This window comes from Myotis myotis, unplaced genomic scaffold, assembly GCF_014108235.1.
Source record: "Myotis myotis isolate mMyoMyo1 unplaced genomic scaffold, mMyoMyo1.p scaffold_m19_p_3, whole genome shotgun sequence".
Classification (NCBI taxonomy): Eukaryota; Metazoa; Chordata; class Mammalia; order Chiroptera; family Vespertilionidae; genus Myotis; species Myotis myotis.
The window spans coordinates 74,712,928-74,735,243 of NW_023416335.1; the positions used below are offsets into that span (position 1 = coordinate 74,712,928).

The 22,316-nt window shown below is 36.6% G+C and overlaps 1 protein-coding gene across 2 annotated transcripts in view; it reads right to left on the minus strand.

Moving 5' to 3' along the window:
- PCDH17 (protocadherin 17) overlaps positions 1 to 22,316 on the minus strand; it is a 103,960-nt gene that overhangs the window by 61,823 nt on the left and 19,821 nt on the right. For both annotated transcript variants that reach the window (XM_036300875.1, XM_036300874.1), the window contains exons 2-3: positions 1,001 to 1,059; positions 697 to 869 (exon numbers count right to left, since the gene is read on the minus strand). In XM_036300875.1, coding sequence (XP_036156768.1) covers positions 697 to 869; positions 1,001 to 1,059 — 232 coding nt within the window. The remainder of the gene's footprint in view (positions 1 to 696; positions 870 to 1,000; positions 1,060 to 22,316) is intronic.

A 22,316-nucleotide genomic window follows, 5' to 3' on the forward strand; every position in this document is an offset into this window, starting at 1 on the left:
AATTCTCTTTGGGTAAACCACCAGCAAATATTCCATTATGCTTGAAACAACGAAAACATAAAATTAATAAGAAGGCATATCAAATGAATAAATTAAAGGTGGACTTTTAGAATGTATGTATTTATTAAGAAATATATTTTCATCTCTGAGTAAACAAGTTCATTCTTATTTGATATCTATGAAGACTTCAATGTTAATCAAAACAAAAGGAGCAAAAACTCTGGCTTAGCTATTATTTGACTCTTTAAAAACTAAAATTCACTCTAAAAATACAACAACATGCTAGACCTATACAATTTCAATCAAGTTTTCATTTTACCTAAATGTGTTGAATTTACTATTTTAATCCTAAAAATGAGTATATTAAAATGTGCATATTTAGGTAATATATGCCATATTTTGCTTGTAAATAAAATGCAAAATAAGAAAAGTTAGGAAGCAGTCATGAAGATAAGAACAAATCTAGTGACTTAATCAAGTTCTCATTTTAAGAAGATTATAGACCACTATCTATGGCCTTTCTTTCTCTCTTGTTTCTGAATAGTTGCTCTTTGTCTGGGACAAAGTTGGGATTTGCTATTTCTTTTGATACATTAATGGTCCATTCCACCATAATAAACTGCAACTCTCGTGCTAATTGGTTCATAATGATTGTTTAAGCTTTACACTTGGTAAGCATTGGAAGGCTTCACTCACCTTGTTCAAGTGGTTGGCTTTTAGTTGAAGTAGTTTTCATCTTGAGTGCCTCCCTAACAGACATGTCACAGCAGGAGCCTTTGTTAGTGTCTTGGTCACTGTCAGCCTGATCACTGTCCCCGTGCCCACTGTCTCTCAGGCTGGCTCTTTCTGGGTCCTTAAACGTGGAGCTACTGAAATACATATAAAGACAAAGAAGAGAAAGTGGTGTCTCTACGAGTTTGAGTCTGGTGTGGTTACTTGCAAAGCAATTTTGACTCGAATGCAAATGGGGAAGCTGAGAAAGTTATTTAATAGGCCTTACCTTTGAACAAACTGCTGCCTGCTGCCCATGTAATTGGGCTCTGCGGGAAAATTGTCTGTCTGTGAAAGAGAAGGAAAAAAATACGTCTAGTTGTACACTGGACAAATCCCCTGCAGAGCAACAAGATTTCCTAGTGGAAAAATGATTAATAATTCAAAAATTCCCTTAATCTTCAGATTTGTACATTTTAATTAAATTGGAAATTGCTGACATGTAATTATGTACTCAGAACAATTAAATGATTCCGGTCCACAAATTACCTGTTAAAGTAAACAATGAGCCTGTCATAACTGGCATTCTCTCTTAGCACCAGGATGGATAACACTGTGTTGTTTCATTATTTAGATATTGAGATTGAATATTTGTGGGAGGAGTAGAAAAATGACCTAATTTCTGCATAATAAAAGTGTGAATTATTTAATAATACTCATTTTTAACATAATTACATAATCTTCTGGGATTCTATGCCTTCTTTGATGTAATATCATTTTAAAGTCATCCACTCCTCAATTAAGAGATACTGATCCTTTCCTTCAAATTACCAGAGTAAAGAGGATGGGAGGAGGTAGAAGAAGGTAAAAGGGAGATAATGGTGATGAAAGGAGACTTGATGTTGGGTGTAAACATAGAATGCAGTATACAGATGATGTAGTATAGAATTGTACACCTGAAACATATAATTTTATTAACCAATGTTACCCCAAAAAATTCAGTAAAAAAATAAAATAAATAGATAAGCCGGGCCCATATAATTCATTCTCATCTACATCTCTACTTTAAAAATTGTACTCACACAAGACAATGGAAAGATGTATTATTTCCTTTTATTAAAAACAAAATAAAAGAAAAATAAGAAGTAAAATGTTACTTAAAACACTGAGAGTAAAGACAGTGAGAAACCAGGCTTGTTTTTTGTGGTTGTTTCTACTGCCTCCAAACTGACCTGGAGAGCTGCCAAGAAGAACTGAATTCTCCTTGTATCATGGAACAGAGTCTTTTGGGAGAAAGAGACTAGATCTTTCATAGATCTCCCTGTACTGTACATTCATACACGTTACTTCTTGCAGCTGACTCCAGGACAAAGGTTCTCCTGTTTTCGGCATCACTTCATATCACGTCATTAAGCAGCTATGGGTTCGTACAAGATCATCCAGCATGCGAGTATCAGTGGCACAGGAGCATGCAATTCATGAAGCAGAGGGCCCAAGGTAAGGCTTACTGTGGTGCAATATGTGTTTTCCTTATAAATAAGCCTAATTTATGTTAACAGTACTCTTTTTCTCCCCGTGTAATAATTTAAGTTATTTGGCTTTTCAAAATATTCCTGGGGGGAGGGGAGGCATGCTAAGAGTAACATCTTAAAGCATTAAGTTGCAATGTCTGTTAGAAGTTTGGGGACAGAAGAAACCCCTTACAAATATCTTAATTTGTAATGTTTTGTTGTTGTTCAAATGAATTTTATCAAAAAAAAAGTAAAATGTGGGTAAACAAGGACGATTCATTTCCCACACCTAATCTGTTTTAGCTAGTAGTTGATGGCATACATTTTTCATTGACATGTTTTATTTTTTCACAGGCTCTGTAAAGCACCTATTTTGTTTTCAAAATAACAAAATATCATTTTTTTAGAATAACTTAAATATCTAATAAAGATAATGGAAACCAGCATGAGGGGCAAAAATGTTTTCAAAAGCATTTTTCCAATTTTTAAAACTATAATTAGTTGAAATTCCACATTTTAATGTAATAAAATCTAGTTCATCTTTTTAAAAATATATTTTAATTTATTTTAGAGAGAGAGAGGGAGAGAAACATGGATGTAAGAGAGGAACATTGATCAGCTGCCTCCTGCACGCTCCCTACTGGACATCAAGCCTTCAACCTGGGCACGTGCCCTGACCAGGAAGCAAACTCATGACTTTTCGGTGCATGGGATGACACTCAACCAACTGAGCCACACTAGCCAGGGCTAGTTCATCTTTTGAATCGGTCAGTATATGTATACATATGCTTTCAGTTCAAAGTTCAGGATAAATGTCTTAGAACATTTCAGAAAATGAGAATCCTGGGTACTAAGGAGAGTGTAATCTGAAAAGCCAAAACTCTAATGAGAAAAAAGAAGTGCTATTAAAAGTAATCTTGTGTTTTTAATGGCTTTAATTAAATGGAGCCTTTTAAAAAATTGACACAGGGAGACACATTGGGGAAACTTCTCTTCATCTGTACTAATCAGGATAGTATTTAAAAATGTTTGCAAATTATTAAAGTTTTAAGGAGTTTAAGTAAAATATAAGACAAGCAAAAAATAAAAATAAACATATTCTCATTGAGTAAAAAGCTGTTTTTAAATATGATTAAGCAAAATCATGTGTGTGTTTGTATGTTTTATGTTTGTTATTAGTATCAGATGAACTGCTACCAAATATAGTTTTGGGGAAAATAGAAAAATAAGAGGAAGTTAGAAAAAAAGGGGGAATTTTGAGGAAAAGGGAGGGAAGAAAAATAATAGAAGTGAGAAAAGCAAGAAAAAATAAAGAAAAAGAATTAAAAGGAAAAATATATATATAAAGGAAGAAAAATGAGGGATTTAAAAATGCAGAAAATTTTAAAAGTAATTGGTTTATTATTGTAGAATTTCACAAAGAGCATTTTTTCAAACATGAAATTTAATCAGTAGCACAATAACAGAAGTTACTAGTAATGACTGCATTCACCCATTAAAATGGGTAGGAATGTGAGAGATTTGTGCATATTCATAATTATCATAATGAAACAGCCATTTTGTCTTAACAAATATATAATATTTCACTATAAAAAAACCGCACTGGCTTTATTATAGAAAATAATATTTTCATTATACAGACTCCAAGGATGTCAGAAAACTCATTTAAAATAACCTGAATATAAAATAACAGTATTTGTATAGAAAATGAAAAATAGAGAAAAATAGCCATATTTATCACATCATTTAATTTAGAAGTAGAAGGGCTTTCAGATATTTTTCAATATTGTACTTAAAAATTGACTTCTACCAAAGGACTTTTATGCATGCATATGAGCATAACCAATGGACACAGACAGTAGGGGGGTGAGGGCATGTGCTGGGGGGTGGGGGCGGCCAGGGAGAGGTCAATGGGAGAAAAAGGAGACTTATATAATACTTTAAACAAGAAGGAATTTTTAAAAAATTGACTTCTACCTGGTAAATTTATAAATTATCTTTTAAGTTTAGAAAGTAAAATTTGAGGTCACACACTTATAGTTTTCTAAGTCCTAGCAGAGTAATTAAGTGTGAATATTTATAACTCTAAAACTTTTATATTTTTCTACACAAATTATTCACTAGATTTTTCCCCTTCAAATTGAACACAGTTTAACTATTATTTTAAAAACACAAAATTTAGCATTGAAATATGTGTACCCTGAATTGGTGGGTAATTACAGAAAAGTTCTAAAGTAACTTTAGATACCTTTTTTATCTATTTCAAAGTCAGGAATTAAAAGACAGAAGTTTTCTTTTGTGATTATTTGCTTATAGCATAAAAGACCTGAACTTACTTATAAAACTGAATATGCCCTCTTATTTTGATTTTTTCTTTCTTGTTATTTTCTTTGATGAAGATTATAAAAATTAGATAGTCTTTGCTTTTGTTTGTACAGAAAGCAAAGAAATAAACAAGTTATCAAACAAATTCACAAAGTGGATATGAATGATTTCTTTAATTATTTGCCTTTATGCTTATCTCTAGTAGTATTCAGCAAATTCTAGTAAATTTATATTATATTCAAAATTTAAAAAATTATCAGCAGTAGTTAATATTAAAATATCATCTTCTAAAATTTGCTCATCCTTTTAGAACTATAAAGATCGCATCATAATTTGAAAAATTAGTTTCTTTGAGAAAGTGGAAGGAAGCACTTACTAAAACTGAACCAAGTTGGCTAAAATTGGGAAAGCTCTTCTTTTATGGAAGTTGATTAATTTGATACAGCTACTTACATGTGCCTAAAGAAGTTGAACTGAAAATGGATAGTAAAAGGAGCCAAAGTAGTTTTTCTACTCTAGTAAACTGGTAAAAATAGAAATATTAGAGACATATCAAGCATTTGACAAATTCAGCATCTATTAATGATAAATTTCTCATCAAATAAGAATAAAAAACTTTCTCAATTGTATTAAGGGCATCTATGAAAAAACAAAGGGTATAACTAATACAGTACTGGTGAAACACTGAAAAAATTTACCACTTCTATTAATCATTGCACTGAAAGTCCTAATTGTTCAATAAGGCAAGAAGAATAAAGGACGCACAGATTAGAAAGAAATGGGAAAAAATACAGACAATATCATTGCATTCTTAGATAATATTATGTAGTTAGAAAGTAGGAAGGAATTAAAACAAAGAAAACTTCTTAGAACTAATAAGTAAGTTAAGCAATGTTGCCACATTCAAGGTCCCACAGAAAAATTAATTATATTTCTATATTCTAGCAATATGCTATTGGAGATCAAAATTGCAAAAGCAATGCATTTATAACAGCTCCCTAAAAATCAAATACTTAGCAAATTGTGCTTTAAAAAACAAGTATAGAATCTGTATACTGAACTTTACAAAAACTGATTACATAAATCAAAAAAGTTTATGTAATGAAGACATATATATGTTTATTATTGGAAGGTACAACATGGTAAAGATGTAATTCCACTCAAATTCCCAGCACGATTTCCTATAGATATAGACAAGAGGTTTCTAAAATGTAGCAAAGAAACTGTAATAGCCAAAACACATTTTTTTAAAAAAGAACAAATTTGAAGGAGATACACTACCCTATTTTAAGACTTATTATGAAATGACCCTATCAAGATAATGCAGCATTGTTGATGAAAAAGACATATAGATCAATGAAACAGAAGAGACTTTCCAGAAATAGTCCACACAAATATGGTCAATTGATTTCTAACAAAGTTGCAAAAGGCAATTCAATAGGTAATTCAAAAGAAATGAATCTCAACCTTACACTTTATATTAAAAAAAGAATAAAACAAAACATCCTCAAAATAGATCATAGTTCTGAATTTAAAATGTCAAACTAAAACTTTATAAGAAAACCTAGCAAAAAATATTTGTGACTTCGTGTTAGGCAGGATTCTCAGACGTGATACCAAAAATCATCATCTATAGGAGGGAAAATAAGCCAAATTAACCCAGCAATTTTGCATTTACCTTAGAGAAATGCAAACTATGCTCACATAAAAATTTGCATATGAATATTTACAGAAACTCTCTTTTCCAAAATAGGAATCAGCCCAGATATCTTCTAACAGGTGAATAGATAGACTGTGGTACATACATACAATGGAAAACTATCCTATCTAATAAAAGAGAAACATGGTAATTGGCGTACAACCACTACCCTTCCCATTGGCTAATCAGCGAGATATGCAAATTAATTGCCAGCCAAGATGGCGGCCGGCAGCGAGGCAGCTTGAAACTAACATGAGGCTTGCTTGCTTCAGTGACAGAGGACTCCAACGTTTCCCACCTGCCTTGCCAGCCTCTGAGCCTGCAGTTTAAGAAACATTGTAACGAATATAGAAGCTAAACAAAACCCCAGAAACCTGCTTTCAGTGAGCCTGGGATCTCAGAGCTGGAGTTGATAAAGAGTTTCGATTATAGAACCGAAACAAACCAGATACCTGCTTTCAGGAGCGGAGGCCTCAGAGCTGGAGCCTCAGAGCTATAGCTGGCCCAGAATAAAAAAAAAAATAAAGAAAAAAAGGAGCGGTTGGGAGCTTCTGTCACCCGCCAGCATGAAAACAGCCCTCGGCCCCTCACCCAGACTGGCCGGCACCCCAGTGGGGACCCCCACCCTAAAGGGTGTGTGACCAGCTGCAAACAGCCACCATCCCCTCACCCAGGCTGGCCAGGCACCCCAGGGGGGACCCCCACCCTGAAGGGTGTGTGACCAGCTGCAAACAGCCCTCAGCCCCTCACCCAGGCTGGCCAGGCATCCCAGTGGGGACCCCCACCCTGATCCAGGACACACTTCAGGGCAAACCAGCCGGCCCCCACACATGCACCAGGCCTCTATCCTATAGAGTAAAAGGGTAATATGCCTTCCAGCACCGGGATCAGAGGAGCCACAAGGCCTCCCGGCACCGGGATCAACGTGACAGGGGGCAGCGCCCAAACCCCCTGATCGCCCTGCTGCTCTGTGTGTTGCCGGGAGCCGGTCCATGCTTGCTGTTTCAAGGGACCTGGCATATATGGCATACTGTTCTTAATATGTTTGCTCACCTTCTTGGCACTATGTGTTTTAACCAAGGTCTCTGAGAAAGGGTGTTTCCCCAGGTAGGGATTTTCCCCTGAAGCTAGGGAGGGAATAAAACCTCTTAACTAAGTGCCAGGCGGGTAATTAATCACTTTAACTACGAACAATCGTGCTTAAGCTACATAATCTTTACTCCCTGGAATGAAGATAAGAAACGCCCTAACCTTTGTAATAGAGATTGATAGGATTGAATCAACTGGTATAAATACAGATGCAGCAAGACAGCAAGATACAGAACTCAGAACACAGAACGAAGAAGACAGAACTCAGAAGAAGGAACCTACACAGACAGAAGAACTTCGCTGGAGAGAACATGGCAAAAGATCCTGCACTGAACCTGACTACAGAAATTGGCAAGAGAACCTGACTAGAACCTGGTGACTGAACCTGGCTGGAGAACCTGGACAGAACCTGGCTGGAGAATCTAGCAAGGGAACATGGCTACAGAACCTGGCTGGAGAACCTAGCAAGAGAACATGGACACAGACCCTGGCAGGAGATCCTAAGCAGAACCTCTCTGGAGATCCAGACCAGAACTTGGCTGGAGATCCTGGCTAGAGATCCTGGCTAGGCTGCTGATCAACTGAACTCCGTCTCCGTGTCATTCCTTCTTCGCCAACTCCATCCACACCTTTGGGGACCCCTGGACCTGCTGGGGCTCGACCCCAGCAGTGTGTGACAGTTGGCAGGGACACAACCTCCCTATCCACCCTGCTCTGTTTGTGACAGGGAAAGGCGCCCCAACCTCCTGATCAGCCCTGCTCTGTGCCTGATACGGGGGAGTTCCCCAAACCCCTGATCGCCCTGCGGTTCTGTGTGTGACAGGGTGTAGCACCCCAACCCCCTGATCGGCCCTGCTCTGTGTGTGACAGGGTGCGGCGCCCCAAACCCCCCGCCCCCCATGGGCCCTGCTCTGTGTGTGACGGGGTAGAGCTATAACCTCCCCATCGGCCTTGCCCTGAGTGTGACAGTGGCAGCGCCCCAACCCCCTGATCTGCCCTGCTCTGTGTGTGACAGGGGCGGTGCCCCAACTCCCCTATAGTCCCTATTCTGTGAGTGACAGGGGGGAGCTCCCTAACCCCCCTGATGGGCCCTGCTCTGTGCATGACTGGGGGGAGCTCCCCAACCCCCTGATGGGCCCTGCTCTGTGCGTGACAGGGTACGGAGCCCTAACCCCCCTCATGGGCCCTGCTCTGTGCGTGACAGGGGGTGGCGCCACAACCTCCCTATCGACCCTGCCTTGAGTGTGACAGGGGGCGGTGCCCCAATCCCCCAATAGGCCCTACCTTGAGCATGACTGAGGGTGGCATCACAACCTCCCAATCCACCCTGCTCTGTGCATGACAGGGGGTGGCACCCCAACTCCCCAGTCGGCCCTGCTCTGAGCCCGACCAGGGGCTGCACCTAGGGATTGGGCCTGCCCTCTGCCACCCGGGAGCGGGCCTAAGCCAGCAGGTCGTTATCTCCCAAGGGATCCCAGACTGTGAGAGGGCACAGGCCGGGCTGAGGGACTCCCCTCCCCCCCGAGTGCACAAATTTTTGTGCACCAAGCCTCTAGTCGTATATTATAAAAGCATAATGTGCAAATTGATGGTGGTGCGGAACGACAGGTCTTTATGATGCGCACTGATTGCCAGGGGGCAGACGCTCAATGCAAGAGCTGCCCCCTGGTGGTCAATATGCTCCCACAGGGAGAGTGCCGCTCAGCCAGAAACCGGCTCATGGCTGGTGAGTACAGCAGCAGTGGTGGTAGCCTCTCCCACCTCCGTGGCAGTTGTAAGGATATCTGTCAGTCAGACATCCTCTAAGGGCTCCTGGACTGTGATAGGGTGCAGGCCCAGCTGAGCTCCGCCCCCCCCCCCCCCAGTGCATGAATTTTGTGCACCGGGTCTCTAGTTTAGCAATAAAACATAAACTATTGATGAAACAACTTAGACTAATTTTAAAAGCATTATATTGAGTGAAAAAGAGACAGTCTAAAAAAATTGCATACTGTATGATTCTACTTATAAGACTTCTCAAATAAATAAAAAATAAAAGGCTATTATGAAAAAGAACAGATTAATGGTTGCCAGGGGTGAAAGCTGACTACAGAGATACAGCCTGAGGAAGCTTTTAGGGTAATAGAACTGTTTAGTAATCTGACTGTGATGCTGGTTTCATTTTGCCATATATGAATAAAAATACATAGAACTCCACACTCAATAAAAGATTCATTACACTGATTGCTGATAAAAGATATTTCCAAAAATATATGTAAGATCATCATCTGCATCTCATATATGCTGAGGATCCATCTGTTTCCTAGAGAATTATAAAACTACTAGGTGCCCCAATTCGTGCACAGGTGGGGTCCACCTGGCCCACCCCAATCAGGGCTGCTGGGCAGTTAGCCTGCCAGCCCCATGCCCGATGGGGGTGGGGACAGCCAGGGGGATGGACTGTAGGCAGTTTGCCAGCTGGTCCTGCCCCTTGGTAGAAGTCCTGGTTGAACTCTGGGTCAAACTCCCAGTTGAGGGGACAATTTGCATATTAGCCTTTTATTATATAGGATAAGTTATTTTATTAAATCGTCTCAGTAAAGAGTGTTTCTGGACTTTGTCCTTTAAATTATACTGAGTCAACTTTTAAAACCAATGTAGAAATCCCATTTTCATTTGGACAGACTACAAATGGATTCAAGATATAAAGACCTACTTAGCCACACTAGCAAACACAAGCAACAGCTCTATAAGACAGGCACCTTAAATATGAATTATTTAGCTCAATTTTCATTTCTTTCAAGGATTTTTTTTGTGTGTGCAGTTCCCGTTTACCCAGCCATAGTAAATACTTTAAATAAAGATTCCAGACTGCCTTTATTGCAAAGGCAATAGCTTTTCCTTTCAGTGCAGGAAACAAAACTGGCTAGATCATGAAGCACTGAGAGCCATCCTGAGAAATGGCAAGTTTTTAAATTTAGAAATACCTTGTAAAATTGATTATACATTTGAAAATAAGTGAATAGCATATCTTTGTAAAGCCTTTAAAACCTTTTAATATGAAATGATTAGCATCTAAGATGTAGCAAAGTATATGCAAAATATTGTCAAAATAATTTTACAAGTTTGAGGTAAAATTAGGATAATATTATCTAAAAATGTGTGGGTTGCTCTAATCAGTTTGGCTCAGTGGATAGAGCATTGGCCTGGGAACTGAAGGGTCTCAGGTTTGATTCTGGTCAAGGGCATGTACCTTGGTTGTGGGCACATCCCCAGTAGAGGGTGTGCAGGAGGCAGCTGATAGATGTTTCTCTCTCATTGATATTTCTAGCTCTCTATCCCTCTCCCTTCCTCTCTGTAAAAATCAATAAAATATAATAAAAAAATAAAAATGTGTGGATTTATACATCATATGAGCTAATACAGGAAAATTTCTTAGTTAAATAATGTAACTAGAGGCCCGGTGCATGAAAATTCATGCACTGGAGGAGGGGTCCTTCAGCCTGGCCTGCCCCCTCTCACAGTTCAGGAGTCCTCAGGGGCGGAAGGTGACCTGAAGATCAGGGGAAGGCGATGCCCCATTACACTTCTGCTGCTGCCACTGCCAGCAGAGCAAGCCTCGGCCGGCCCTGGTTACCTCAGCCTCAGGCGGCCCTGGGTGGCTGGGGGGCTGAGAAGACTAGGGGACTACAGAGGCAGGTGCACGGAGTGGCCGGGCCAGCCTGGGGGTGGGCCTGGCCTTGCTGCACGCCTGCCGCCCCAGTGGGGCTGAGAGGACTGGGCGCCACCACCCTTGAGGGCAGGGCAGTCAATTAGCATATTCCCTCCTTATTAGATAGGATTTATGTTATTAGTTTTTAATTTTTTAAGCTCTACATGCAGCATAGTAATGATTGTGAAATCATAATAACTGAATCAAAGTCTAGTAAATTTTGAAACAGTATTTGGATTTCTAGAAAATGAGAAATTTGGGATGAGAAAAATAAAGATGTCATCATTTTGGATATTGTTTCAAATGAATTTCGATGTAAAAATATCAGAATACTAGTCTCAAAATGTGTCCCTGCAAAAGAGAGAATAATGTAAACATTAGGAAACTGGGTTAGTTTTCACCATCATAAATACTATTTAAGTAAATGTTGCTAGGGTTCCAACTTTAACTAGTGCAATCCTATGTGATTAATATATACACACCACCTTGGTGCTATCTAGCCAGTATTATCTTTTTTTTTTTTTTAAATATGTTTCATTGATCTTCCACAGAGAGGAAGGGAGAGGGAGAGAGAGCTAGAAACATCAATGAGAGAGAAACATTGATTCAGCCACCTCCTGCACACTCCCCACTGGGGAGGTGCCCTCAACCAAGGTACATACCCCTGACCGGAATAGAACCCGGGACCCTCCAGTCCGCAGGCCGATGCTCCATCCACTGAGCCAAACCGGCCAGGCTAGCCAGTATTAGTCATGGAACAGTCAGGGAATTTCATATGGAGAGACCAATTTTTGTGTTACCAGAATCATGGTTGCAAAAACTAGGAGGCTGTAGTTTATAAACTGCTAGCATTTTTAACATCCTTTTGCCTTTCTATGTCAGTTTCTTTACCTAAGAGGACACCTTGAGAATAAAAGCCTCCTTAAATTTTGAACCTTGTATCATCCTATCTCAGGCCTAAAGGAGAGAAATAGAAGATATAAAAAAGAGCCAAATAGAACTTCTAAAGATGAAAACTACAATATTTCAAATTTAAAAAAAAACACCAATGAATAGGCTTGACAGTAAGTAGATTTGACCCTGAGGAAGAAAAGATGCAGCATTTGGCAGCAAGTTTTAGAAACATTTCCCTCAATATTTCATATAATATTAAAGCTAGTTTTATGTGTTTATCTATATAAGTTTTACATAATACTAGAGGCCCGATGCATGAAATTCATGCAAGAGTAGGCCTTCCTTCCCGCTGCTGCCAGCACCAGCTTCCCTCTGGCACCCAGGACCTGAGCTTCCCTCGAAGCCCTGGCTTCATCTGGTAGGTCGTCCAAAAGGATGTCTGGAAGGACGTCCAGTCTAATTAACATATTACACTTTTATTATTATAGATTTGTCTCAACATTGTCTTTATGAATTTTCAATATATTAGAGAGTAAAGACAGGTATGTCAAACACAAAAGAATCTCCCAAAGGTTGTAATACAAATATGAAGAAAGTTTTAAATCTAGAAATATTGATCTAGAATAAGAAATATTTAAAAAAATGAAAGTTTGTATTTGAATCTGAAGTCATCATTAAGAGAGCAACTTACTTCTCACAACTAATTTGGGGTTGGATGTGTTGTTATGGTTTTAAGTCATATCATTTTAGCTTCGATTATAATTAGGTGATCAGTGTTTTCCTAATCTAGGTGCATAGGGGAATGGAATTTTGAAAATTCCTTTGAATTAGGGACACCAGGTTGGAGACATTGGGTTGAAAAGGAAATAAAATATATTAAACTTTCCCTTATTTCAAAGGCACTGCTTTTCACATTGATAACAAGAATTCTCTTTGCAGCAGACTACAGTAAACACAAGGGAGGATTAAGAGGTGAATAATTCACTGTAAGCCTTTTCATACTGACACTGCTTCTCATAGCTTTTCCTTCAACAGAATATATGGTGTGGTTCTTTCTGTCTACATTGCTGAAGTAGGCAACAGTATTTTAAGCCACCACTTATAAAGTTATCTGACAGCGGTATGCTTCGGCATTTTTAAAGTGTGTGAGGTATGGCAATAACTGTATTTATCAGTGATTTTCAAAATAATACATTTTATACCAATTCAGTGTGGTTGACATTTGTGCTTTGTTACTAAAGGCATAATAAAAGCATGAGAAATATGTAGCACATTTAGCAAAAACTAGCATTATTTTAAATTTAAAATGGGAGAACAACAAATCCACATCTTTAAGCAATAATTTTAAATCTACTGCTCAGTTAGGATGACTTAGTTGATTTTTCCTGTTTTCCATTTTATTTTTTATTGAACTTATTAAGGTGAAATTAATAAAATAGTACAGGTTTTAAGTGTACAACTCGATAAAACATCATCTGCATATTACATTGTGCGCTCACCACCCAAAGCCAAGTGTTCTTCCATCACCTTTTATCCCCGCTTTGTCCTCTTCTACCTCTGCGCACACCCCTTTCTCTCTCGCAATCCCCATACTACTGTCAGTCTCTGTTTTTTACTTATTTTGTACTTTTGCTTAATCCCTTCACCTTCTTCACCCAGCCCTCCCACTCTCTCCCCTCTGACAGCTGTCAGTTTGTTCTCTGTATCTATGCATTTGTTTCTATTTTAATTGTTTCTATTTTGTTTAATTTTGTTCATTATATTTCAAATATAAGTGAAATCGTATGGTATTTGCTTTTCTTTGCCTAACATATTTCACTTAGCATAATACTCTCCCGGTCCATTCAGAATGTCGCAGAAGGTTTGCTTCTTTTTTTACTGCCGAATAATATTCAATTGTGTAAATATACCACAGCATTTTTATCCACTCCTCTACTGATGAGCACCTGGGCTGCTTCCAGATCTTGGTTATTGTAAATAATGCTGCAATGAACATAAGGGTGCATATATTCTTTTGAATTAGTGTTTCTGGTTTCTTTAGATATATTCCCAGAAGTGGAATTTCTGCGTCATAAGGCAGTTCTATTTTTAATTTTTTGAGGTACCTCCAGTTTTCCTCATGGCTATTCCAATCTACATTCTCACCAACAGTGCACAAGGGTTCCCTTTTCTCCACATCCTTACCAACACTTGTTGTTTATTGATTTATTGATGATAGCCATTCTGACAGGCATGGGGTGGTATCTCATTATGGTTTTAATTTGCATTTCCCTCTGATTAGTGATTTTGAGCCTCTTTTCATATGTCTATTGGCCATCTGTAAGATCTGGCTGCCTATTAAGCTCTCTTACAAATGTTAGTTAACCTTCTTATAAATGACACTGATGACTTAATAATTTCTGTGCCAGAATATAATTGTGCAATTTATACATCTTACAGAAAATCATCTTTGACAAGAAGAAAATGAGATAAAATGTAAGGTGAGTGCTATTTGTTATCTATAAAAGCACACAAAATAGATAATGCTGCACATTTTCTATATTTCTGCTGAGGCTCGGAGTGCAAAAGCCACTGAGTTGCCACTAAATGCTACATGTGCTTTCTCATTGGCAATGGGAGAGTCTAATGCCATTGTTGATGTCTTCTGATATATATCCAAACTTGCTTCCTGGTTGCTAATTTCCACCTCCCTGATCAATCCATTCTCTTCAGTAAGGTCATCCTCTCCATTTCAACCCTGTCCAATAAACCAGTCTCCTCTTTTCCTTCCAGGGTGTAATAGTGTTTGTGTGTGGCTCGGGGGAGCTTAGCGCCCTTTTCTCTGCTGATTTTTTTTCTATCTCACAGCTAGACATTTCGTCTTAAGGAAGTCTCCTCTTATTGTGCTATTTTCCATCTCTATTAAGAACACTAAAGAATTTTTCCAATGGAGGAATATCTAAAACTAGATTCTCTGCAATTGGACCTCCAAGACTAAAAAACTCAAAGTTTTATGTAGCCAATGAAAAACTGTTACAGGTCTGAACTTCTTCTAGAATTCTAGGTATGAAAAGAAAGAGAGAGAAAAAATGAAGGGAAACAAACTGGTGACCAATTATTTTTCTGATTACCACTACAAATGCCAAGTCTTCTGTGATACAGTATTTAAATATTTTATTAATTTTAAGGAACTTGCTAGTAGAAAAGAAAATTTTTAAAAATTAAATATTTAAATTCAAACCAGCTTTTATATTAATTTATTTAACAAATCTAGACATGCTTTGAACCTATACTGCACTGAATCTAAATGTATGTAAATAATGTCATTGCATCAATCTGTGCTTGGCAGTATGAAGGATGCTGTCCTATACTAGGATCTACAAACCAGTATTATTGATATTTATTATTCATTCTTCTCATTGCACTAGGAGACAGAGTAGTGTTACTGTCCACATTTTTGTAAAACAGACAAACTACAGATAACAGACTTCCATAGAGTTGCCCATCATATGCCCGATTCATTGGCAAATAATAACACTTACCATAGAGTGCCAGTCAGTTGCTATACTGGCTCTCTAAGAAAGAGAGAAAAATAATGCTCTATCTCCATATTTTCAGAAATAAGTTAGTAAGAAATTGATGTAGCTTATCTTGAAATGCTTTTAACAATTATTATCACATACTAAGCAAAAACAGTACTACTATCACCCTAATAACAGATGGTTCTTTGAAACGGTCTGCACATTTGCCTTTCTATAATTTAATGTTAAATTATTTTAATAGGCTGAATATTTTATATGTATATATAACTCCAATAATTAGATATTTCCTTTGGTCAATAACATAAAAAGGTTATAATGGCATTTATTATTAAATATTCTAATGCATGCAGTATTACTAAACCATCATTCTAGTCATGTAAATTGTCAAAATAGCAACTTCTCAAAAAACACTTATCTTTCAAAGTGCAAAGAAATTTAAGGTATTATATTTAGTAAATCATATATATATATGTCTGTGTGTGTGTATATATACATATATATATATAAGTAATATGCAAATGAAGTTGAGATTCCATCATGGTCACAACCATCTCAGGAGGAGGGGCCGGGTTCTGCCCAAGCCTGAGAGATCAACATAGAGGGGCACCTGCTCAGAGCCTCTGTGGTGCGGCTGGGGGCAGGCCCCCAGAGGGGACACACACACACACACACACACACACACACACACACACACGGGGAGCCTGCTCCAAGCCTCCACGGCCAGACTGCCTCCTGGATTAGGAAGACTAAGCCGTCAGTAGGACTCCCCTAAGGGCTCCCAACTGTGAGAGGGGGCAGGCTGGGCTGAGGGACCCCACCCCCCAGGGCACGAATTTCATGCACTGGGCCTCTAGTTATATAATATTCCCAAATAACTAACTTAAAATGTGAACCAATCTGTATGTCTGTTAACCATTTCATCAATTTACTTTTTTCACAATACACTAAAACTAAAACTTTATGAATGGAATGATTTAATAAACACAATTCATCAGTCTTACTCCTCAAAATATTAAATTGTTAATCAGAAGATATAAGTCAATTATTTCCATAATGAGTTACATTTCAAAAATTAAATAAAAAGTTATCAATAAGATCAGTTTCCTGTCTGATTTTGCATCAGTCTATATAGCAGGTGTATTCTAATTTTTAATAGGAGGAAAAAAATAGAAGGAACTTAAGATGAATTGAATGGTGCAACACCTTTTAATTTTTCTCCTCTACATCTTGATAGGCACAGAGAATGTTTAACTCTTTATAATTATAAGAAACATTTTAGCCAAACAGCTAAGCAAACAATATATTTTATAATAATTAGTAAATACTTTGAGGGAATTTTTAAGTCTCCAATCTTTTGCATGGGTTTCAAAGATAATTTACTAACCCCTTCCAAAAATCAAAGCAAAACAAAATAAAAATAATGTAAAAATTTAAAATTCTGAGATAATTTACCTATTGGATTTGAATTTCTGGTTTGAAAATGAACTAGAAATTGAGAATACAATTATAAAAAGTTAGGAGATCATATGCAAAGCATTTGGAAGACTTGTCCTCCAAAATGACTAGTACAAAGGAAAGGGTGTTCCTAAATTTGAGGGAAATATTAATTATTAATCAAAACAGATCCAGAGACAGAGAAGCATTGATCAGAAACTCAAACCTCAGAGAGAAGGTAAGGGAGGGTGGGGGTAAAGGGGAGAGATCAAAGGACTTGTATGCATGCATGTAAGCATAACCAATGGACACAGACACTAGGGGGTGAGGCTATGTGCAAGGGGGGGGGGCAGAATGGGGAGATAAGGACACATATGTAATACCTTAATTAATAAAGAAAAAAATCTATAAGTATTAGATTACCAGAATATTTATCATTCCCATCCTAAAATACAAGAAGAAGTATTACATTTTAAATGTATGATTCAATGAAAATAGTCTATTTTAGGTTGGCATTCAGACCTGAAATTAAAATAAAGCTAAGTGTCTTTACTAATGTTAATATATTTTTAATTAAACATTAGCACCAAATGAAATGAAATATCTTTCGACTCTTTATCACACTGTCACTTAATACCTAAGTCAAGCATCCCCAGCTCTTTCTTTGCTTGAAAAGTTTAATTAGAAGAATTTTTCTCTTCTTGCTAACATAAGAGAAGCAATCTTACCTAGACAATCCCTTCATGAGATAATAGGCCTATATTCTTCAATCCCAAGTTTTGACATAGCAATCACTTTGATTTTATTGGAAACTGTTTATAATCTACATGATGCAGTTTTTTACAATAACATAAATGGAAAAAAATAGAGATATTATTACAATTAAGTAATGCATTACAAAAGTGGTTGGAGAACTCTGGCTGGTGACCCACTATCTGTTTTTGAAAATAAAGTTTTATTGGAACCCAGCCATGTGCATTTCTTTATACATTATCTATGGCTGCTTTCATGCTTCAATGGCAGAGCAGTTGAGACAGAGACCATGTGGGCCATAAACCATAATATATTTGCTATCCGTCCCTTACTAGAAAAAGTACAGGCTCCTGGATTAGGAAGACTAAGTCTCAGTTCTTAACTTTATAATTAAAAATTTTACTCACTCCTATAGATAAAATACTAATGAAGCATTTTAATATATACACCATGCTTAATTAGGTTATCATTTAGAAAAAACACAAGTCTTTTTCAGCCTCTGTAGAAAACAGACTTCCTTCATAGTGGATGCATTTGAAGTGTTCCTGATTAAAAAACTATTCATATATTGTTAAATGGATTTCTGTTTTAGGTGATTTTTAGTATGTTTATGTTCAATTCCAAACTACTTAAAACCATGGAAATAGTACTATCATGGGAACACCTGAAAACAAAAATGCACTTTGCTATATGGAGCCTCCTGAAGTACATTACAAATTTCTTCAAAATGTGCTTAAAACAAAAGTAATTCGTGTTTTTTCCCTCCCTAGGGGAGAGTAATTTTCCTTTCTTGGTCTTTTGTCTCCTGACCTTCCTTATGTATTTTACAGGGTAACCTTGTAACTATATTTTAACTCTTCCAAACATTATTTCCTTTCAACCTTAGCAGCTGGGGCTATCATAATTACTTCTATCTCATGGATGGAAAACCTGAGGCCTGTGGACCTCATGAAAAGCCAGCTGGAGGTCCAGAGATGAGTAAGTAATAGAAAAAAGTTCCTCTTGACTAAAAATTTCACACTCTTTCAAATAAAAAATCTGCAAGTATTATGTGATTCATCTCACTTCTGTGTGTATAGTTATTTGCTGTCTAGCCTATTCAATTTATCATTCTCTGGTTTATTTTACAGATTTATTATTTTCATTCTAATTGTTAATCAGAGCTTCCTATCGAGTTCTAATACCAGGATACACTCTCTTGCATGGCTTTTTTCCTATAACTCTTCAGTTCTTAATTAAACACAAACAAAAACAATGAGTTCTACTGGACAATTTTGGTTAGAATAAAAGAACCTATCTAATTCTATGATCAAATCTGAGAATCCTGGGCTGCTCTGGATTCTCCAAAATTTGAATTTATTTCACTTTACAGGAACAACCCATATATCCTCTAAAAACTATTACTGGTTTCTCCATTGCAAGACCCTGTAGCAATGTGCTGTACATAGGTCCCAGCAGAGTTTTTGATGCTTACTATGTGGAGGCCTTAAAGAATTCTCTTCCAAATGGACCTACAGTTTAGGAATGATATCGCAGTACATACTTTATACCAACAATTATGCCTGCTATAAGATGTTCTCATACTCCACGGATACCACAATAGAAAGGCATGCCAAGCGTGATATCCCAACTGGTGAAGGAGAAAATACCTAAACTTTGGGTCAGATGACATTAGTTCTCTATTCCTAGCTAGCTGTAAATACCTGGATAACATTTCTTTGCTGCAATTTTCTCACATGAAAATAAGTACAAATGAAATAAGTCACTGTCATATGTTTCTAACTTTCTGGTATTCACTGCCCTACAACAGTTCTTTTGTAGAAATGTTTCAAGGTCTCCTTGCCTTAAAAAGCAGAGTTCTTATGGAAGACTTCATAACATCTTTCTACTTGAGAGCTGATTTTGTTAATTTAGGAAGTTTAAGGTAACTGAAAACCAATGTTTGCAAGACAGTCTATCAAAAATTGGTCCCTTTTTAACATGTCTATTTACCATAAAACACAAGTCACCAATACTGGTTTAGAGAGGTCAAAATAAAATTTGCAATAAACTAAATCAGAATTCTAGAAAAATTACTGTTTTATAATTATAAGTACTCTGGAATAGAATTGTACTCTTATATAATTACTAACATTATGCCAACTGAAATACTGAAATAATTGTTTTCACAGAGATTATGTCTTCATAGCTGTATCTAAAATTTAACTGCACCAGAATATTTTATGCAAATTGCTGCTAACAACAATAATGATATGTGTAATATTTATTCAGCATAGAGTATCCTTCATATTCTTTATATGCATAATCATATCTCATCTTTAATTCTATGGCAGTCCTATGAACAGCAAATATTATTACACCTGATTTAAAAAGAAACATAAAATTATGAGTTAGCAACTTGTTCTGGACTGAATAGCTAGTTTATTTTAAAAACCAAAAACTGTGGGAATAGAATCTCACTGTAAAGAATTTGTCAATCAGAGAGTAACTGATTAAAAAGTTATAACATATCTATTAATTGGCCCAGAATCTCACCATGGTTAAGAGAAGAAATAAAAAAGATAATATGAAACTACATCACTGACATGAGAAAATATTTGTATTTATATAACTTTAAGCAAAAAAAAAAACCAGTTTAATACATTATGTTAGCATATACCACCTGTTGTAAAAACAATCTAGTTTGTGTGATAGAAAGATATATGAATTCACAATCCTTTATTCAAAACCCTTGCATCCAGACATGTTTTGTATAACTCTTTCATATTTGAGAATGACATTTTGTTGTATATTCATGCATTACCCATCTCAGCAGGGACTGGTTGGAACAATACCACATATTAAACATGTGAATATTTCTTCAGGAAAATAAATGTTAATATTAACACTAAGTGGAATATGTCAAGATTTAAAATAACCTTAAATCAGTTTATGTCAGAATTCTTTGGATTTTTTACTAAAGAAAGGTTGCAGATCTGAAAACAAAAGGTTTACAATAGCTAACTCTGACTATTAAATTATCAGCAATTACAATTTTTTAAAATGCAACTTTTTCTATTTTCAGTTTACAGGTATGTAATAAGTTCATACTACATACCAAGTGCTGTTTTAGGTATGGGTTTTTAGTATAATTTTTGCATTAAGTACGAATTTCTCTCTAAATTAGGGGGAGATATAATCATTTAATTTTTTAAAAAATAAGAAGGTGGGAGTTGGAGGGGCAGGAAGAGATTAACCAAATAACATATATGCATATATGCATACCCCATGGACACATACAATAGTATGGTGAAGTCATGGAGTTGGGTTGGGGCTGGGTTAAGGGGGAGAAGGGGATGGGGGACATCTTTAATACTGTCAACAATAAAAAAAAGAAATAAAAAAAGAAAGAAACTTAGAGACACATATAATGAAAAAAAAAAAACTTGAAATTCTTTCAATGCAGAAACTTGGATTTTTGCGTATTGGGGTTTTATTGTTTTTCCCAAGAGTAAAGTCTCTACTAGGGAAACTTTTGACTTGCCAAAAATCAAACAGAAAAGGAGTACCTGGCCCTGCAGTAAAATGTAGACAATTCATCCCTGGAGGCTGACTACAAATTCCCCAATTCAATGCTAGAGTGGTTGAAATCCAAAAGACACTAGACTAGCAGTGCCTGAATCTCAACTACCTAGGTCTAGAGGCACAGTCTCAGGGGAATAACTTCCACTTTGGAATATTTGTCATGGAACACACACACACACACACACACACATCAAGGGTTTAAAAATATCATTATTACATCTCAATTGTTCTTGAAGAACTCTTCTTTATAGACCATCTATCTATATTTTTATTAAAAATCTTATGTCTTCTTAATGTAGAACTAGATACCTTTTTGTATTAATATTAAATGCAAAGTAGAAAATAATCTTCCAAAAGAAATGAAAAGCAGAAGAATTGTTCTCTTAGCTGATAGCCTGCTTTCTCCTTCCTTCTTTTCAAAACAGGGAATCGGGCTGTCATACATAGTTGGAAAAATAGGTTTTTCCTCTCTGTGAAGGAGCATGAGTTTATTCAAGCTGAGTCAGGTAGTTTCTAAAAGCTACACATTTAACATAAAAATGACAAAGTATTAAACTCTTCCGTAAGTCTAATTTGATTTAAGGATCCTGATACCCTTTTCCTTGAGAGGACAGAACATCACAAATATGAAAATGGTGCACCTGGTAGCACAGCATATAAATAGATCATCTGAAAGCATAACAATAAGCTCTCCATCTATTATTGCAGAACCAATAAATAAGCAAAATGAAAATCATGACACATTATTACATTATTCTGTATTGCCTCTATTCATTAAAAAAAAGATGAGTGAATTTAAAATAATTTTACATGTCAAATGTCAGTAAGCCTTACAATTGAGATGATACTGAAAGGAATATCTATAAAGGGTAGACACATGGTCTTATGTGGCTTATATCAAGATTATGATAGAAGTATGAGGAATCTGAGAAATAATTACTTCATAGCAAAATGGCAATAGCATAACATCTAAACATGTACATTATTCACCTGTGCTTTGTATTTTTTATATTATAAATTCAATAGAAACACATTTAAAAGCTTCAAAAAATTCCTTGTCATTTAGGCCTAGATGGATTCTATTTTTTTTTCCAGTTTCCCTGTTGATTTTATATACTAGATTA